Source organism: Tupaia chinensis, unplaced genomic scaffold, assembly GCF_000334495.1.
Source record: "Tupaia chinensis unplaced genomic scaffold, TupChi_1.0 Scaffold144276_1, whole genome shotgun sequence".
Classification (NCBI taxonomy): Eukaryota; Metazoa; Chordata; class Mammalia; order Scandentia; family Tupaiidae; genus Tupaia; species Tupaia belangeri.
The window spans coordinates 2,527,766-2,548,036 of record NW_006204133.1 but is presented as its reverse complement, the minus strand read 5'-3'; the positions used below and the strand labels follow the sequence as shown (position 1 = coordinate 2,548,036).

Sequence of the window (20,271 nt, the reverse complement as noted above, 5' to 3'; positions counted from 1 at the left end):
TGGGAAATCGCCCCCAGGGGATATGGCTGCACTGTAATCTCTTCTTCTCCATTCTCCTTCTGGGATCTTGGGCAGGCACACAAACATGCCCAAGCATGAGTTTCCAACTACTGGGTCTGGGATGTGAACTGCGGTCAGCCATGTAGGAGTCCAGTGACATAACCACTATACTATTTGCTGATCCAGGGATATCTTATATATGCTGATTATTTTTCTTTCTGAAACTTAGTATATTTTGGTCCCATAATTTTTCCTATTAATTTGCAAGGATAAAATATTTTTGAAATAATGTTTATTTATATTGACCCTGTAAAACTTTTTTTTTATAATTACTATATTATTTTGTTTCAGTTTCAATAGTAATGGGAGTTCCCACAGTGAAGAGAGAAGTTAAGTCTTACCTCGTAGAAACTCTTCATTCCCTTATTGATAATCTGTATCCTGAAGAGAAGTTGGACTGTGTTATAGTAGTCTTCATAGGAGAGGTAATTATTTCACTGTTATTTTTTTTTACTCTATATAATCTATGAAAGTTGAAACCATAATGAGTATTTGAGTATCATTTATAAGCGTTTTTAAAGAATGTTATGAGTTAAAGATAACATACTTTATCTGATAGTTCAATGTGAGTCTAACTTGTTATATTTGCCTTCCTTTCTTTCCTGCAGCTTAAACCACAAACATTAATTTTTGTAATCAGTAAAATAATATTGTATCTATGGATCTTTAAGAAGGAGTTCCCATTTCCAGCTCTGAGATTTAAATGCAGAGATTCTAAATTCTTTTTTAAAGTTTATCTTATTCTTCCTTGAATGAGATGGACAGAGACAGAGAGAGATGCAGAGACAGACACTCCTCTCCCCCCCCCCCCCCCACACAGGGTCATCACATCATGATCCACTCCCAGGCTCAGCCAGCCCTAGGTCATGGGCGTGCATACACCTGTTGTGCACAGGGAGGGCTCTGGATGTGAACCCAGAACCTTCCCATTTAGGCCAGCCTGCCGTAGTGTGGTGTTACTACTGCACTGCCTTCTGGCCCAGAGGTTCCAAGTTCTTTGGGAGTCCTGAAACCTAAGAGAAAGATTTAGCCTAGGCTGAATTTTTCTTACTTCTTTACTCTCCTTGCTCCTTCACTGTACTCCCAAGATAAACAATCATTATTATTTTAAAAATAAAAAATCATGTAAATGAGAATGTCTTTTTTTTAATTTTTAATCTCCTTGAAATATCTAGAGAAAGAATAGATCTTGAGCAAGTTCTTCTTAAACCATGAGAAACAAGGCCCTTAAAGTAAATATTTTCCTAATTATCATATAGGATTTCAGAATAGGAGAGAATATAAGACATATCTAGTTCTAACCCACTGATTCGTGACTTTTCACTGTACCCTCATCTTTCTCTCTCTTTGAGATCTTTTACTATAGGATGCTTGCACATGGCGGAAAGACAGAGACAGAAAGCAAGAAATCACCCCCTGGCAGGAATGGCCATGCTGCAGTCCCTTCTCCTCCATTCTCCCCTTGGGATCTTGGGCACACACACATACGCACCCAGCACGAGTTTTAAGCCACTGGGTCCAGGACTTGAACCAGGGTTGACTATGTGGGTGTCCAGTGTTGTAACCATGATGCCATCTGCCGGTCCCCCCTTACTTCTTTGTAAATGAAAGTGGTCTTAATATTTTCCTTAGTGGAAAAGTAACAGTATCCATACCATTTAAAATACTCGTTTAAATATATGATGAAAAAATTACCTATTATTTTTCCATGCAGATATAACTATTACTATTTAAAAATATCTCTTAAGGAATTTTTTTCTATGTCTGGTATGCATATGTATGAATGGAATCATTCTATACATATTTTAATATCATGAATTTTTTCCATTGGAAAAGAATAAATACCAGAGTATCAATTTTTATGACTGCAGAATATTCCATTGTATGGCCTCAGCATAATTTATTTAATATCTGCACTTTTAGGTCATTTCTGAGTTTTTGCTATTAGCTGCATGGAACATTTCTGTAAATAAATTGTGCATATGTAGTTACTGACTTGATATTAATTTCCAAGCATAGAATTACTGGATCAGGGTCCATATACATTAAAACAGTCATACATGCATACATGCCAAAGTGCCCTGAAGTTGAGTCCGTTTACCCCTCTTCCAGTGGTCTGTGAGAGAGTTTCCTTGTTCTTATAGGTAACACTTGTCTTTAATTTTTTTGCTAATTTAATAGGTAAAATAGAGTATCTTGCTTTTGTTTGATTTGAATGTCTTTATTAAGGAGTATTAAACATTTGTTTATGTGTTTTTTGACCATTTCTGCTTAGTTATTTTCATGACTTTTGCCCATTTTTTCTAGTTGTAATTTTTGATTTGTAAGACATTTTGATATTTGAGGGAAATAAACTCTGAAATAGTTTGTCCAGTTTGTTGTTACTAACTTTGCTGATAATTTTTTTTTTGCCTTTTATAGAAGTTATCCATTATTTTTTTTAAGGTTTTTAAGATTTTTGCCATGGGGCACGTTCACTTGCAGAGAGGAGAGAGAGACAGACAGTGAGAGGGAAATAAGAAATCACCCCTCAGGGGGAGAGCCACACTGCAGTCTCGTCTTCTCCATTCCCCTCTTGGGATTTTGGTCATGCCTGGCATTATTTTTAGGTTTTCAGGAGCAGTACTCAAACCTTAGTCAGCCATGTGGGAGTCCAGTGCCTTAACCACTACACTTCCTGCTGGCCCAGAAGTTATACATTTTAAGTAGTCAGATCTGTTAGTTGCATATTGTATACCAGTAGAAGTGGGCGTAGCTTCTTTGGAAAATCGCTTGACAATAGCCACAGTATTAAAGTATACATCGTGAGCCAACATTCTATTTCTGAAAACTGACCCAGTAGAAGTTTTGCAAAGACAGACATATGTTAAAAAATATAGACACATTTATATAGCTTCCACATGTGCATTAATAAAATATATAAGGAAAATGGTTTCATGAAATATACTCTAAACTGTTAGTAGTAGGTAGTAGATATCTTGAGAGCTAGAATTATGCGGTGTTATCACTCTGTTACATACAGTTTTGTAAAATCAGAATTTTTTTTTTGAGAGGCTTTTTTTTTTCTTTTTTTTCTTTTTTTTTTTTTTTTTTGCTATAGGGCACATGCACTTGCCAGAGAGACAGAGATAGAAAGCAAGAAATCACCCCCACCCCCACCCCGGGGGGGGGGGGGGGATGGCCACACTGCAGTCTTTTCTCCTCCATTCTCCTCTTGGGATCTTGGGCACGCGTGTACAGGCACCCGGCGTGAGTTTAAGCCCCTGGATCCAGGACTCAAACTGTGATCGACCACATGGGAGTCCAGTGACATACCCATTATGCCAACTGCTGGTCCCATAAAATTAGAACTTTTCTACAATGAACATACTTTGATTTTTAATTTTATAAAAGCCTTAGAAGTTCTGTAAAAGAAAACTGTCCTTGGGGACTAGCAGGTGGCATTGAGGTTAAGGCAGTTGGATCCCCCAGTGCCAACTCCTCAGTTCAAGTCTCAGACCCAGTGGCTTGAAAATCATGCCAGGTGCATGTGTATGCATGCCCACAGTCCAAAGACAAGAGCAAATAAGAGGGGATTTTGGTGTGACTATTTGTCCGGGGTGATTTCTCACTTTCCCTCTCTCTCCAAGGAGCACATGTACCCTATAGCAAAAATGAAAAAGAAAAAGGGGAAAAAAAAAAAACTATCCTTGTTCTCTTGAAAAATAGCATTTGGCCTGTAGACTGGGATTATTATATATCTGGATTCAAGACCCTACATAGCCATTCATCTGGTACTAAGAGCAAAAACCCTGGGTTTAGAAGCAGAGGACCTGTGTCCGAGGCTGGATTCTGCCACTTACTGCCACTTGAGCAGGTTGTTTGCTCTCTCCAGCCTCAGTTTCTTCATCTCTGCAATGAGAATAAAGCTACTGACCCCACAAGCTCAGCATCATTGCAGGGAAACTCATTGAGATCATATATGTGGAAGGTGGTGTAAATTGAAAATGTGATACAGGTGTCAGCAGTGTTCCCATTTCTGGGCAGTGCTCTCCTGAATTGTGGTACATGTCTATGGTCTACAAAGAATTTCGTTTAAAAAGTGTTTTCTGGAGCCAGCAGATGGCGTAGCAATTATGTTGCTGAACTCCCACATGGTCAACCACTGTTCGAGTCTTGGACCTGGCAGCTTGAAACTTATGCTGGGCCTTTATGTGCACATGCCTAAGATCCCAAGAGGAGAATGGAGGAGAAGGGATTGTGGCTTGGCCATCCCCCTAGGGGGTGATTTCTCACTTTGCCTCTCACTGTCTCTGTCTTCTCTCCAGTGAGTGCGTGTGCCCTATGGCAAAAACCTCTCAAAAAAAAAAAAAAGTTTTCTGAACAGAATTAAAGGATGAATTATCTTTAGGCAATTAAAAATGAATCACGATGTTTGTTTATACCTCAAGTGGTAGTTTCACCCAAGCATTCTGGTAGACTGTGACCCATTTAACACTAGTAACAAGTGCAGAGTCTCTGGGTTTAACCATGACCCACATATGGGACAGTCCTAGACATAGATATTTAGCCTCTTCTCGAGCCTGTGTTTCTACCTACCTACATGTTAGAAGAACGTTATTCTACATGATAACATTATTTGCATGTTTTAGGGAAACTGTTTTTTTTTTTCTTTTCGCTTAAAAATTTTCTTTTAAAGTTTATTTCTTTAATTCATGAGAGAGAGAGGTTGACAGATATCCCAGCAGAGCCCTCATGTTCTAGTCCTCCCCCAGCCTCAGCCAGCCCTAGATCATGAGCAGTATGTTCAGGGAGGTGTCTGGATGTGAACCTAGAACCTCTCATGTGGGTCAGCCTTGCAGAATGTTGCGTTCTTCCAACACTCCCCCCACCTGATCCATCTCTGATCCATTTTAATATGTTAGGAGAAAATTTTAGATGAAAGAGCTGGAGAAGAAGAATATGGACAGTCAGGGGTTCCATGATCTTTTCTTCGGTGCCTGACTTTTCTATTCTTTGTCTTCCTTTGTTTTCTTGAATGGGAGGAACCACAAAATATCCTTTTGGGAGAAGAGGAGAGATAGGAAACTAACTATTTTATATTATATTATACACACACACACACACATATCCATAATACACACTCATAGTTTTTGCCACAGGCGTGTGCAGGCTCTCTAGGGAGACAGAGAGGGGCTGGGGAAGTAGAAGTCACTCCCAGGGAAATAGCCACACCCCTGTTCCTTCTCCTCCTCTCTCCTCTCAGGGTGTTCCTCTCCTCTCTTTTGTCCCCTCCCCTCATGATTTTCAAGCCATTGGGTCCAGGAATCTTAACCATTCACGTGGTCATAGGAGATCCAGCTGCCTTAACCACCACATACCCGCAGGACTCGAATTTTAACATCGTGCCATTCCTGTTTTTTTTTTTTGTTTTTTTTTTTTTTAAGAGTTTATCATTTTTATATTCTACTGACTCTTGGTCATCAGGATGCCCTGTCTTATTTTTGTTAGGTACTTTATATACAGTATCTCTTATAGTATTATTTATATTATTTCTATCACTCATAATCCTTTCTGAAAAATATTTTCATAGTATGTATTCTGGATTTTAACATTTTTCTCTATTCCCCATTACACAAAGGATCTTCAAAAACTACATGGAAAATACATATTGTGGAAAAAACTATGCATGAATTAAAAACAATTTTTTGCACCAAAATAAACTTGTACTTTAATTCCATTTTCCATGAACTTTTTGAGGTCCCCTTGTATAGAAATGTAAAGTGATCCTATATCTAGCCAGTTTGCTAAATCCTGTTATTTCAAATAACTTGTTTATTCTGTTGGATTTTCTGCATCATCTGAAAATAATGAAGCAGCACTCAAAATCCTGAATGAGAAACCCTTGTAGCTTAGTCCTGATTGTATTCCTGAATACGAGAAGAAAGTATTTGGCCCTTATAATTTCCATAGTAGGAGGAAGGCGCCTTATTCCATCAAGATTTATGAGGTGGAGAATATCCCATGTACTAGAAGACTTTATACAGCTGTGCGAAAATGGGATTTTTTAAAAAAGTTTTTGCTATAAATCTCAAGTACTTGTGTGTGTGTGTGTGTGTGTGAGAGAGAGAGAGAGAGAGAGAGAGAAGGGAGGGAGGGAGGGAGGGAGAGAGAAGACAAAAGTGAGAAATCACCCCCTCAGGGTGGATGGCCACTTTCCATAATCCCCCCTCCTCCATTCTCCTCTCGGGATTTTGTGCACGCATGTACATTCATCCTGTGTGTTTTTCAAACTGCCTAGTTTGGGACTCAAACTCCTCAGTGGGCCATGAGAGATGCAGCCACCTTCATCTCTATGCCATCCACTGGTCCTGAAAAAATGGAATTAAAGTATAATTATTTTGGTGCAAAATTATTTTGAAATTCATACAGTTTTTTCACAATACACATTTTTCTGTGAACTTTCTAAAGATGCCTTGTGAAACAGAACAGTTGTAAGGAAATACCGTAATAGAAATGATGGGCCGTGCCCCCTCTCTCAGAATACCCTATAGTAGTGTGCTCACATGTTTTCCCACAGTGCTTGACCACGAATAACTGAAACAGTGGGAAGTCAAACTGCAGGTGGGAGGGACTGCTGTGTAAAGAAGCCAGGATTGTGGACAGTCATTCTGAGCACTAGTGGTGACAGTGGGGGTGGTGCCTTTCCACGAGCCACAGAGCAGGTGCAGAGACTTCAGGGTGGGGAGCGTTGCCCATGGTGGCATTGGGAGCATTCTGTGACTTTGGGCTGTGGCCCTACATTATTCCCAAACACCTTACCGTCCTTCTCAGCCTACCTGGGGCTGAGTTCTACCCAGTTGTCTTGTATTAAATCCTTCTGATGTTCTGCCAGCATCCGCTTCTGATGTTATAACTAAGACCCTGACTCATGAAGGTTGTGTGGTGTTCAGCAATACTTGAATTCACCATCCAACAGAGTAGGCAGTCAGTATGGATGCTGGGGCTGATGGCTAAATGCTATTTTGAGTGGTTAAAAGAGATAGAGTGAGTTTTTGAGGTGGGTTTTAGACAGAATATTGCCTAAACCAAAACAACTAGACGATATTGTTGATAGCCATTAAGATTGCTGAGAATTTGGGAAAAAAACCTTAGATAGGTATCTTTCACATCATCCTGTTCAGAAGACATCTCCCCACCCTACCCAACCCTCCCTCACAGTTGGGGTACAGTGATGCCACAATCCTTTCTCCCCCATTTCTCCGACCTGTTGGGATTTGGAGCATACACACACATATGACCAACATGTGTTAGGCCTCCTGGGCCAAGATTCATTCTGTGGGCAGCCGTGTGGAATCTGGCTCCCTTAAACTACTAGGCGAGGGGCCAGCCTCGTTCACATTGTTTCTGCAGTTTGCCTAGCAGCGTTGCATAGTTTACATTTCTAAACTGTAGAATTTGAGTCCAGAGTCTGTAATGAAATAAATTCATCATGTTGGAAAGAGCCCCTGTCATTACTTTCTGAAAAACCAAATTTATAGAATTTCCAGCTTCTTGAAGGGTTGAGTATATAGTATGAAACAATTTAGCTTTTTATTCAGTTTTCTCCTTTTACTATTGTACACATTCTAGTTTGCATTTCACATTAAAGCTGCTTGAGGCCTTTACTATGCATTTCTTAAATTCTCAACTTAAGTTGATTTAAGAGGGATATTAATGCTGTAGGGTGCGTGCGCTCATCAGACAGACAGAGAGAGACAGAGAGATAGAAAGCGAGAAATCACCCCCCAGGGGGGATGGTCACGCCGCAGTCCCTTCTCCTCTATTCACCTCTCAGGATCTTGGGCATGCACGCACACGTGCCCGGCGTGAGTTTTAAGCTACTGGGTCCAGGACTTGAACCGCGGTTGACTACGTGGGAGTCCAGTGACATCGCCATTACGCTAACTGCTGGTCCCGGATTTTGGTTTGTTTCTTTGGCCAAGATGATGTTGAAGAGATCAGGGCTGGCAGGTGGCATGGTGGTTAAGGGCACTAGACTCCCACATGGCCGACCATGGTTTGAGTCCCAGACCTAGTGGCTTGCGCACGTGCTTTCTCTCTCTCTCTCTCATTCTGTCCCTCTCTGTTCAAATCTAAAATAAATAAAGTTAAATAAGTATTTAAAAAAAGATGATGAAGAGATCAAGAAATATCTAATTGGTAGGGGATTTTTTTTTTCTGGCTAGATTATTTTTTGAGAAACTTTTATATTTTATTTTTTAAAACTATTTTGAAATAATTTCTGAGTTCTGAAATACCCTTTAGTCATTGTGCAAATACCCTTTAGTCATTGTGCACAGATGTTAGTATTTTAGATAATGAAATGATGATTATCAGGTCCAGCAGATGGCGTGGTGGTTAAGGTGCTAGACTCCCAAATGGCCAGCTATGATTCAAATCCTAAACTCAGCAGTTTGAAAATCACACTGAGTGCATGTGCATGCTTGCCCAAAATCCCAGGAAGAGAATGGAGGATAAGGGATTGTGACATGACCATCCCCCCTGGGGTGTGATTTCCCTCTCTCTGTTGTTCTTTGTCTCTGGTGAATGCACACACCTTATGACAAAAACCTTAAAAAAATTATAGTTATAAATACAAAAAAGTTAACATTAATACTGTACTACTGAATAAAACTTTAGATTTCTCCAAATGTTCCACTAATGTCCTTTCATGAAAGGACACTTGAAAAATACTGGTTATTCTATAGACTATTTCTCAATTTGGTATTGTCTGATATTCCTCAAAATTAGATTCTGGTTGACTATTTTTAGCAGGAGCAGAAATACCTACCAGCAGTTGGCATAATGGCTATGTCGCTAGACTCCTATATAGTCAACTGTGGTTCGAGTCCCAGACCTGGTGGCTTAAACAAATGCCGGGCATGTGTGCGTGCATGCCCAGGATCCCAAGAGGAGAATGGAGGAGAAGGGATTGCAGCATGACCATCCTCCCTGGGGGTGATTTCGCGTTTTCTGTCCCTCTCTCTGTCTTTCTGGTGAGTGCACGTGCCCTATAGCAAAAACCTCTCAAAAAAAAAAAAAAAGTATGGTATTTTTTTCATGGCTTTGTATTAAAAGTTACATGATATTAATGTATCTCATTACTGGTCTCATTAATAGCAATCTTAGTCTTTCATCCTGCGACTGAGATGTTATCAGCCAGGTTTTTCTGCTTTCGTAAAAATGTTCTTCCCAGATGTATTTAGTAGCTATCTTGTGGGGTAGGTGATACTTTGAAGTCTTGCAAATGTCCTGTTTCTCATCATAACTTTAAAAAAAAAAGAAAAAAAAGATTTATTTATTTATTTCTCCCATGAGCTAAAGTGAGAGAAGCAGTGAGAGGGACGCCCGAGTGGGGTCGCATGCTGCAGTCTGTCCTCAGCCTTAGCCAGCAAGGGTCATGGGAACGCATGCCTGCACTCAGTATGTACAGTGAGACCTTGGGACCTGAACCCAGGCTTTCCCACATGGCTTCAGCACCATGGAGTACCGCACTACCGCCTACATCACCAGGGCTGGTCTCTTGTCATCTCTCGATTAACTAAAATTCATGAACTTATTTCCTCAAGAAAGGTTCATACGAACATTTTCTCTATATGAGGTCCCATATGGTCAAAAATGACTTCTGCCTCTGCTCTTCACCTGGGTGTAGAAACCGTCCGTCACGTTTCTTTTCCTCCCTCCTTTTCCTGCTTCCCTTTCTCCCTCCTATCTTCACCCTCCATCCATTTCCTTGTGGTGATGGTTCTGGGGGTGCTCTGGCCGAAGCTGGCCAGATAACCTTCTACATTTCTCACTCCTTGGTATAAGAAACCCATGTTTTGCTTGATTTTTCAAATGGTTTCTCTGTCATCATCAACTCTAGTAATTCTGCTGTAATGTTTTGATTTCAATCTGTATGGCTCTTTTTTTTATTTTTCTTTCGCTACAGGGTGCTCACCAAAGGGAGTTGGGGCAAAGAATGACCAGTCACATCCCAGGGCGGATGGCCACACTGCAGTCCCTTCTCCTTCCTTTTTTCCTTCATTCTCTTCTTGGGATTTTAGGCATGCATGCACATGCGCCCAGTGCATTTTCTAAGCCATCATCTCCTGGCCTCAGACCACATGGTTGACCATGTAGGATCCAACTGGCTTAAGCACTGCACCACCTGACTGTAGAGTATATTATTTGGGTTTATGGAGTCAAATCATCCTTATCTTCAGGAACTAACTTTTTGGGGGATTTTATTTTCTTTGTTATAAGAAATTTAAGACCTAAAACAAAATTTTTAAGTATTTACAGTAAATAATCTGTATATATGGCTTCTAGATTCTACTCTTAAAGCTTTAGTATTTTTGTTTGTCATGTTTCTATTTACTTGTCATCCTTTATCCATCATTCATCCATTTTAATTGTATATGTTTTGTAAAGTGTTTCTTAGATGGTTTTCTTGTTTTTAAAATTTTGGTTGGTTGGTTTCTATTTTTGAGTTAAAGTTCTTTTTATATATTGGCTACTATTCCATGATCACATATGTGTTTGTGAATATTTTCTCCAGTTTATCGTTTCTCTGGTCTTCTATTCATTTTCTCCATACTGTCTTGGTGAGCATGTTTTTTATTTTGTTGAAGTCTAATTCATCAGTTTTAAAAAATGATTATTGCTCTCTGTGACCTAAGAAACCCTCAATTCCCTGCAACTTTCTCTTCTGAAAACTTTGTTTGGACTCTTACATGAGGTCTATGATCCATCTTGTGTCCATTTTCGTTGTAGTGTAAGATCATGTTAAAGTTTGCTGTTTTTCATATGGCTATCTAGCTCCCCAGGGCTATTTGTTGAAAACACTTTCCTTTCCTTATAGAACTGCTTTGGTGCCTTTGTTGAAAATCCGGTGTCTGTGTCAGTGTGGATCTTACTTTTGTTCTGTTCCATTGATCTGTAGGTTGATCCTAATGCTAAAGCCTCACTGTCAATAAGTACAGTTTTGTTTTTATATTAGTATTAAAATCAGTTAGGGTTAAGTTCTTCAGTTTTGTTTTGTTTTTTAAAGAGTTATTTATTTAATTTTATTTATCGTTATCATCCCTCAGTTTGACTCACCAAAAAGTGACAGAGACAGAGAGAAAGTGAGAAAGCAAGCCCCCAGATCTAGGACTCGAACCACTGTCAGCCATGTTGGAATCCAGCGCCTTAACCATCATGCTACCTGCTAGCCCCAAGTTCTTAAGTTCTGTTCTGTACAAGATTGCTTTAGATATTTTAAGTCCATACATTTCCATATATGTGTTAGAACTATTACAGTGCTTTGGAATATCTGGTATTGCTTCATCTTGGCAGCTGCTTTAGCTCTAGCTGTATCCAATAGGTTTCCATATGCTTTGGTTGTGTTTTTTTTTTTTTTTTTCCTTTTAAATTAATGAGGAAGTATTTGGTCTTAATTTCCCATCTGTTTATAAGTATGTGCGTGTGTATGTACATATATATGGCTTGTTTTTGTTCATAGGTTTTGCTGAATTTCCCTCTTTCATATTTTGTGTAGTTGCTGTGCTAGTTCCTTTTTTATGAATCATCACTGGAGGAGGAGATGTTTTCCTTAGGCTACCAGTTTATAGAAAAATGAGGGAAACAGGGTCGTGTTTCAGACTAGGTGGTTTTTTTAAACAAAGGTTCTGTCTTTCCTTTCTGCCAGAGTCAGACTGCTTTCTGCAAACATAGCTAGTCTGTCATTCTTCCTGTTGCCTGTGGTTATTGAAATAAAGCTTGATCTCTTTTGACCTTGAGAATTTGGATTATAATTTATTATTATTATTATTATTACTGTTTCTTTTAATCACTAGAGGGTAGAAGAGGAAGAAAGCACTTCCAAATGCTTTGACCACACTGAACTCTCTACTCCATCTTGGGATTTGGGGCATGCATGGACACATACTTGGGATGTTTTTCAAGGCATCGGGGCTGGGACTTGAAACTGGTCAGCCATGTGGGACCGGGTCCCTTAACCACTAGGCTATAGGGCCAGCCTTGTTAATATTTTTTAGATGAAATTTGCAAGTATTGTGTCTGATTCTCATTGATAATTGTGTATGATTTCCAAGTAAGCAAGTGAGAAAGATATTTCCAGGAAAACAAGTGAGAAATATCCTCAATGCTTTGTTTCTACTCAAACTCTGTATAGGTGCTTTAGTCTTTTTTTGGACACTTAAAAAATTGTTCATTTAATTCCATTTGTTATTATTTTTTTAACTTTGACGAGAGAGAGAGAGCGAGCAAGAAAGCAAGCCGCCAGGTCTGGGACCTGAACCGCAGTTGGCCAGGTGGGATCCCAGTGCCTTTGTGGCTTTAACCACCACGCCACCTGCCGACCCCCTTTTTTGGACACTTGAGTATACGCTTAGCCAGATAGATGCTAGTTACTTGAACATTTTTTGAAGTCTTTTGCACGTCAGAGCACCTGAAGAATACAGCAGCATTAGAAACAGTGGTCCTCACAGTATGGATTTCTCAAGCTCTTATCATTGCCCATTAGCCGTATTCTTAATGAGAGCAAAAGTGCAGATTTCATTCTAAGTATCCTTTTACTCATTAAGAAAGTTTTTATCAAAGTGCTAAAATGAGGAAGGCAGTGGAGAAGATTTGAAAATCTTTAAAACTCTTTTAGATAATAGATCATGTCCCTAAATTGAAGCCTAATATTATCCAGAATTTAATGTTTGTCTATACCATTGGTTGTATCTTTTTTTTTTTTTTTGAAAAAATATTAGTCACACATGCCTGTGGCAAAAAGGAGTCCACTGTATTTTGCTGCTGTTGTGCTGAACCCCTTCCTGTCTTCATCTTCTCCCCCATTCCCTGTGTTTTATCCTTCCTGTCCTCCTCCTCTGAGACCTTTCAGGTCTCTTAACTTTAGCTGGCCGGCTGGCATGTAAATTTGAAAAACTGGGGCTGGCAGGTGGCATGGTGGTTAAGGGCACTGGACTCCCACATGGCCGATCATGGTTCAAGTCCCAGACCTGGCAATTTGCTTGCTTGCTTTCTCTCTTTCGCTCTCGCTCGCTCACTCTCTCTTTCTCTCTCTCATTCTATCTCTGATCAAATTAAAATAAAGTTAAATAAAATAATTCTTTAAAAAAATAAAAAGAAAGTAGAAAAATAAAACTGACCTTATCATTTCTCTCTTTTCCATTTCATTAATTTCTACTCTAATCTTAATTATTTTTTTCTTTTTTTTCGGGGGGGGGAGAGGTTTTTGCTATAGGGTGCATGCACTCGCCAGACAGACAGAGACAGAGAGACAGAAAGCGAGAAATCACCCCCCAGGGGGATGGCCACGCCACAATCCCTTCTCCTCCATTCTCCTCTCGGGGTCTTGGGTACACATGCACACGCGCCCGGTGTGATTTTAAGCCACCGGGTCCAGGACTCGAACCGCGGTCAACTACGTGGGAGTCCAGCGACATAGCCATTACGCTATAACTGCTGGTCCCCTCTACTCTTAATTATTGTCTTCCTTCTGCTTGCTTTTAGTGTGGTCTACTCCTATTTTCTATATTTTTAAGGTGAATGCTTAGATTATTGGTTGGTGGTCTTTATTTTTTTTCCATAGAGACAATTTAAAACTGAGAATTTCTCTCTAAGAAAAACTTTAGCTGCATCTCATGCATTTGATGTGTCATGTTTTTATTTTCATTCAGATCAAAATACTTTCAAATCCCCTTGAAATTTCCTTCTTGTCCCACGGTTTATTTGAAAAGGTGTTTTTGAAGATTCGCCTGTTTGAGGATTTTCTGAATTTCCTCTGTTGTTGATTTCTAATTCAACTCCGTTGTAGTGGAAGAACACACTGGGTGTGATTTCAGTCCTTTAGAATGTGTCAGTATTTGTTTACACTGTGATATAGCCTGTCTTAGACAACATTCCCTGTGCGCTCAGAAACAGTGGATCCTATTAGGTGTCTGTCTGGTCAGGCTGGTTGATGGGGTTGTTCAGGTCTTCTGTAAACTTGCTAATTATCTGTCCAGTTGTTAGTTGCTTCTATCTTTTTTTTAGATTTTGCCAGAGGCAGTATGTGCTTGCCAGAGAGGTGGTGGAAAAGCACTCCCTCTCCCTATGGGAATGGTCATGCTGCATTCCCTTTTCCATTTTTCCTCCCGTTGGGATTTGACCATGCATGCACACGCACCCAGCGTATTTCTCAGGCCACTGCATCCAGGACTCGAACCGCAGTCAGCCACGTCAGATCCAAGTGCCTTTACTGCCACGCCAGGGGTTGGCCCATAGTTGTTGCTTCTATTCTTGATTTTAAATGATAGATTTCTTTTTTTTTTTTTTAAGAATTATTTTATTTAACTTTATTTATTTATTTTAATTTGACCAGAGTGAGCAAGAGAGAGAGAGAAAGAGAGGGAAAGTGAGAAAGCAAGCTACCAGGTCTGGGATTTAAACCACGGTCAGCCATGTGAGAGTCCAGCACCCTTAACCATAAAGCCACCTGCCGGCCCCTTAAATTATAGACTTCTGTATTGGTGTGTTGATAGTATTCTGGCTTATAATTTTGTAGCAGCTTGGAGTTTTTGGTTTTGTTTTTATTTTTAACCGTTAAAAAATGTATCCATTTATTTCTTTAATGAGACAGACAGAGAAAAGATAAGGCCTCCTCAGCAGGGCCTCCTCCAGCCTTCCCAGCTTGCCAGGATCACTGGTCCTGGTGTGTATGAGTCAACCTAGGAGCAAACCCCAGCCTTTCACATGGCCTCCAGCATTACCAAGCTGTGCACCACCACCATGCCACCATGGTGAACCAGCAGCTGGGTTTTAAGATGTTTGTTTAGGGGTAGGCAGGTGGTATAGTGGTTAAGACATTGAATTTCCACATGGTCGACTGTCCACAACCTGGAGGCTTGAAAATCACGCTGAGTATGTGTGCATATGTGCTCCAAATCCTAAGAGGAGAGTAGAGGAGAAGGGATTGCAGCATGGCCATCTCCCCCAACCACCCCATCCCCTAGAGGATCGTTTTTCACTTTTGTTCTCTCTCTCTGTCTCTCTCCAGCAAATGCACGTGCCCTGTGGCAAAATCCTAAAAACAAAGAAGTTTGTTAATGCATTTGTTATAAATCATACAAACAGCTACTGGGAAGAAGTGTGTGTGTGTGTGTGTGTGTGTGTGTGTGTGTGACATCCCATAACATTTTCTTGTAATTTAAAAAATATCTACAGGAAGATTGGTAAGTGCTAGGTGTATCACTAAGTAAAGCAAAGTGCCTGTTGGAACTTCTATGACAGAGAAGGAAAGATAAATGCTGGTGAACAGGAAAGGGAGTTCAGGGTTGCCCAGGCAGGGTTTATTGGCTTGTCAGGACATTGGGACAAAGCCTGAAGAGTGCAAGAGCTGAGTAGCATGAGCAGAGGTGCTGCATGTGCAAAGGCCCTGAGGTCAGAGCAGTTCCGGAAACATTTTGCAAAACAGCACGGAGAGGCCTTTGTGGCCAAAGCAGAGAGGGTGACGTGCACTGTGGTGGAGGTGTCAGAGAAGGCTGGGGTGGGCCAGTTCGTGGGCAACACCGCAGACCGTGTGAGAACTCTGCTTTTACCCTGTGTCCGGAGACTGCCAAACATCTTTATGAAGGGCCAGTGGTAAACATTTAAGGTTCTGCTAGTTTTCCAGGGTCTGTTGGACTAGTCAGCGCTGCCGTTTTAGCCTGGAAACAGTATAGACACTGTGTGGGTGAGCGGGCCAGGCAGTGTACCAGTGGTTTCACTGTAGGCTAACAGGCAGCGGGTCTGTTTTGCCATTTGAGCATTTCGAATAGAGAAGACACTTGACTTAATATTCGCTAAGGCACTTTTAAAAACTCTCCGTTTTGACATAATTTTAGATTTACAGAAAAGTTGCAAAAATTGTGCCGTGGCCCCTTCACTCAGCTGGCTCTAATGTCAGCACAGAGCCGTAGCGCAGTGGCCAAACTGAGAAGCCAGCACTGGTGTACTGCGCACAGCTAAACCAGAGACTTTATTAGAATTTCATGCTTTTCTACCTGATGTCATCCCGCTGTGCCAGCATGCATTACAGCATCTCACATTGCATTTAGTGGTTCTGACTCTGCAGTTTCCTCTTACCCATGATACTTCCTCAATCTTTTCTTGTCTTTTGTGAACTTGAACACTTTTTCTTTCTTTAAATTTTTTGCCATAGGGTAAGTGGTCTTGCTGGAGAGAGACAGAGGGACAGGGACAGTGAGAAATCACCACCCCCCTCCCCCTCACCCCAAGCAGGGATGACCACACCACAATCCCTTATCCATTCCCCTCTTGGGATTTTGGGCATGCATTCATACCTGGTCTGTTTTTCAAGCCACTAGGTCTGGGACTCAAACCTCAGTCAGCCATGAATCCAGCACTTTAACCACCATGCTATCTGCTGGCCCAGACATGAATGCTTTTGATGATCACTGGTCAGTTATTTTATGAAATGGCCCAATTTGAATTTGCCTATTTTCTCATGATTATATCGTGGTTATGCATTTTTGCCAATAATAACATGACTTACCTTCCTTTGTGTGTGTGTGTTGGGGGGATGTTGGTTCTTACAAAGTCCGACATCTTCTCGTCCCACTCAGCCTCTAGAGTACTAGGATGACAGGTGCACCACTAGGCCTGGCTCTCAGACAGGGTCACACTGTTGCCCATGCTGACCATGAGCTCACACTCCTTCTGTCCCAGTCTCCTAAGTAGGTATGATTGCAGGTGTGTACCGTCACACTTGGTTTTAGCGTGGGCCAGGAATTGAACCTGGACTCCCGCATGGCCTCAGCCTGCCGTGTAGCAGCATCCAGCCCGTGCTGCCGTAGCTGGCCTGACTTACCTTCTGAAAGGATCCAGCCGGCTGCTTTGGTAAGAGCAGAGTAAGGAGACTACTTTGAAGACTGCAGTCATAATCCAGGTGGGACTTGGCTAGGCCAATATCCACGGGGGTGGTCAAAAGTAGTCAAATTGTGAACATACTCTGAACAGAATAGTTTCTCATGAAAAGTGTTTGAGAACCATTGCTATGGTGTCAGCATACTGTTTACGAGAAGGAAAGGCTTGGGCAGATGTATTGCAAATGAAGAAGTAGTCTTCTTTTGTCTATCCTTTTAACTTCCTCTTTTTTACTCATATTAGTAATATCTTGCAACCACTTGCCTGTTTCAGAAACTATTACAGCTAACTGTGGGACTTACTTGCCTTTCTTGGTATAGCTGGATTGGGTTAAGGTATAATGTCAATGTTATACCATAACGTTAAGGTGGGTAGTAATAGCTTTTTCTTTTATTCTAGGGGGAAAAATATTTAGTAAAAGCTACCTGATCTGACTTTATGGTTCTTTTGATTTGTCGCATGTACACATGACTTCATTAGCATGTGACGTGACAGCTGCTTTCAGGCGTGATGGCGTTAGCAAGGACTAGACTTACCATTCAGATGTCAGCAACTAGAAAGCCAGACAGAGCTGAGTGAGCTCTTCTCAGACGTCAGATTATACTAGACTGCACAGGGTGTGAGTTTCCTCAGGCAGAACTCCCCAGGTATAACCCCCCAAATTGAAGACATTCAACATTTTACATCAAATAAAAAACGATTCATACGCCAAGGAGCAAAACCATATGCCCATAACTAGGAGAAAAGTTTGTAAGTAGAATAAACCTAGAAATGACATTGGTGATGGTGGAACTGGCAGATAAGGACAATAAAATAACTATTATAAACATTTCTTTCTTTCTTCTTATTTTTTTAAGAGAGATTTTTGCTTTAGGACGCATGCAGTCACCAGAAAGAAAGTAAGAAATCACTCCCCCCTACAGGGGGGATTGCCCCATTGCAATCCCTTCTCTTTCATTCTCCTCTTGGGACTTTGGGCACTCATGCACACATGCCCAGTGTGAGTTTAAGCCTCTGGGTCTGGGACTTGAACCATGGTTGACTATGTGGGAATCCCGTGATGTAACCAATACACCATCTACTGGTCCCTATAAACGTTTTCTTAGGAAAAAACTAGAATACAGTGAGGAATGTGGAAAATATAGAAAGATTTATAAGAGTATCAAATGGGATGTACAGTAATGAAAAGTATAACACCTGAAATTAAAAATTCACTGTAGGGGTCAGCAGATGGTGTAGTGGTTCAGGCACTGGAATCCCACATGGCCAACTACAGTTTGAGTCCCAGACTGTGGCTTGAAATTCATACTGGGTGCATGTGTGCCCAAAGTCATGAGAGGAGACTTGAGAAGGGGTTGTAGCATGGTTAACCCCCAGGGTGGATGATATCTCTCCCTCTCTCTCTCTCTGTCTCTCCCTCCCTCTCCCCCCTCCATCGAGCACAAGCACCCTGTAGTAAAAATCTCTCTTAAAGAAATTCACTGTAAAAGCTTAACAGCAGATTAGACACTGCAGAAAAACAGGTCAGTGAACATGAAGACATGAGAAGGGAATCTTCATAATTAAATATAGAGAGAAAAGGCTACAAAATTCAAGATCAGTACCTCAATGACCTATAATATAATGTTATAGAATAACATAGGATGTATTATATTAACTGGTCTACCATATAGGTATAGAATTTCAGAAGGGGAAGAGAGAGAAGGAATAATGACTGAAACTTGAAGAAATCTAAAAACTCCTAGATTGAAAAAATGCAACAAAACCTAAGCAAAATAAATTTTAAAAATACTTATAAGATGTGTGATAATCAAGTTGAAAAACAAAGATAAAGATCCTAAAAACACCAATGAAAAGATAAATTATGTACATAATAAAGAAGGTAAGAATATACTAGATTGTTAGAAATTATGCAAGCTGGAAATACTGGAACATGGAACAGCATCTTTTTTTTTTTTTTTTTTTTTTTTTAAGTTTGCTATAGGGCACATGTGCCCAATAGAGAGAGACACACACAGAAATAGAAAGGGAAAGTGAGAAATCATAACCTGGGGGGATGGCCACACCACAGTCTGTTCTCCTCCATTCTCCTGTTGGCTTTCTGGCATGCACACTCATACATTCAGTGTATTTTTCAAGCCACCAGGTCTAAGACTTGAACTGCTCAGCTGCCACATGGGATCTAGCTACCTTAATCACTGTGTCACCTGCTGGCTAGGAATATCTTTAAAGTGCTGGGGAAGAAAAACTTCTTTATAGAATTCTTTATTGAGCTAAAAACATCTTTCAAAAATGAAAGGCAAATAAAAAACATCTTAGGGCTGAGCCCATGGCCAGGTGGTTAAAGGCACTGGATCTCACAGGGCTGACCACATGATTCAAATGCTGGCCTTCATGGCTTAAAAAACACTAAGGGTACATGTACATGCCCAGGATCCCAGAAGAATGGGTAAAGGGAGAATAAGGAATTGCAGTGTGCTCATGCCCCACTGGGGAGAGTGCTTTCTCTCTCTCTTTCTCTCTCTCTCGCTCTCACTCTCTTTCTGTGTCTGTCTCTCTCTGACAATACATGTGCCCTCTGGCAGATAATTTTAAAAAGTTGTTTTTTTGGACAAAGTAGAAAAAAGTTGCTGCCAGCAGCCTGGCATCGTAAGAATCATTAAAGGAAGTTCTTTGGGTGGAAGGGAGAAGATAAGGCATGGAAACTTGGATTAAGCAGAGCACTGATGAGAGCCAGTAGGGGGTGTGGTGGTTGGAGTGCTGGACTTCACATGGCCTACCGTGGTTCAAGTCTCAGACCTGGAAACTTGCTTTCTCATTTTTCCCTCTCTCTTTTTCTCTCCCTGGTGAACATGTGTGCCCTATGGGAAATTTAGAAAAGAAAATAATAATAATAAATAAAATTAAATAAATAATTCTTTAAAAGAAAACATTAAATAATACTAAAAATAATTAATATGGAGTTTATATAAAGTCTTTTTCCCCAAACTATTGTTAAAATTTGCATTAAAAGATATGGGACTCTTGGGGATATCCAGTGGCATGATGGTTAAGTCTGTGGATCCCACATTGCCAATTCTAGGGTTCAGGTCCTAGACTGTGCTGCTTGAAAAACATGCTGGGCATGTGTGCTCCAAATCCCGAAAGGAAACTAGAGAAGGATTGTGGTGTGGCCATCCTGGAGTGATTTCTCACTTTCCTTTTCTCTTTTTTTCTCTCTGTCAAATGTGCCCTATGGCAAATATCTAAAAAAAAAAAAAAAAAAAAAAAAAAAAAAAAAAAAAAAAAACA

General features: G+C 40.5%; 1 protein-coding gene across 6 annotated transcripts in view; it reads left to right on the top strand.

Annotated features, from left to right (window-relative positions):
- Positions 1 to 20,271, top strand: part of MGAT4A (alpha-1,3-mannosyl-glycoprotein 4-beta-N-acetylglucosaminyltransferase A) — a 153,908-nt gene that overhangs the window by 75,544 nt on the left and 58,093 nt on the right. For all 6 annotated transcript variants that reach the window (XM_014583420.2, XM_006166583.3, XM_006166582.3 and 3 more), the window contains one exon: positions 352 to 485. In XM_014583420.2, coding sequence (XP_014438906.1) covers positions 352 to 485 — 134 coding nt within the window. The remainder of the gene's footprint in view (positions 1 to 351; positions 486 to 20,271) is intronic.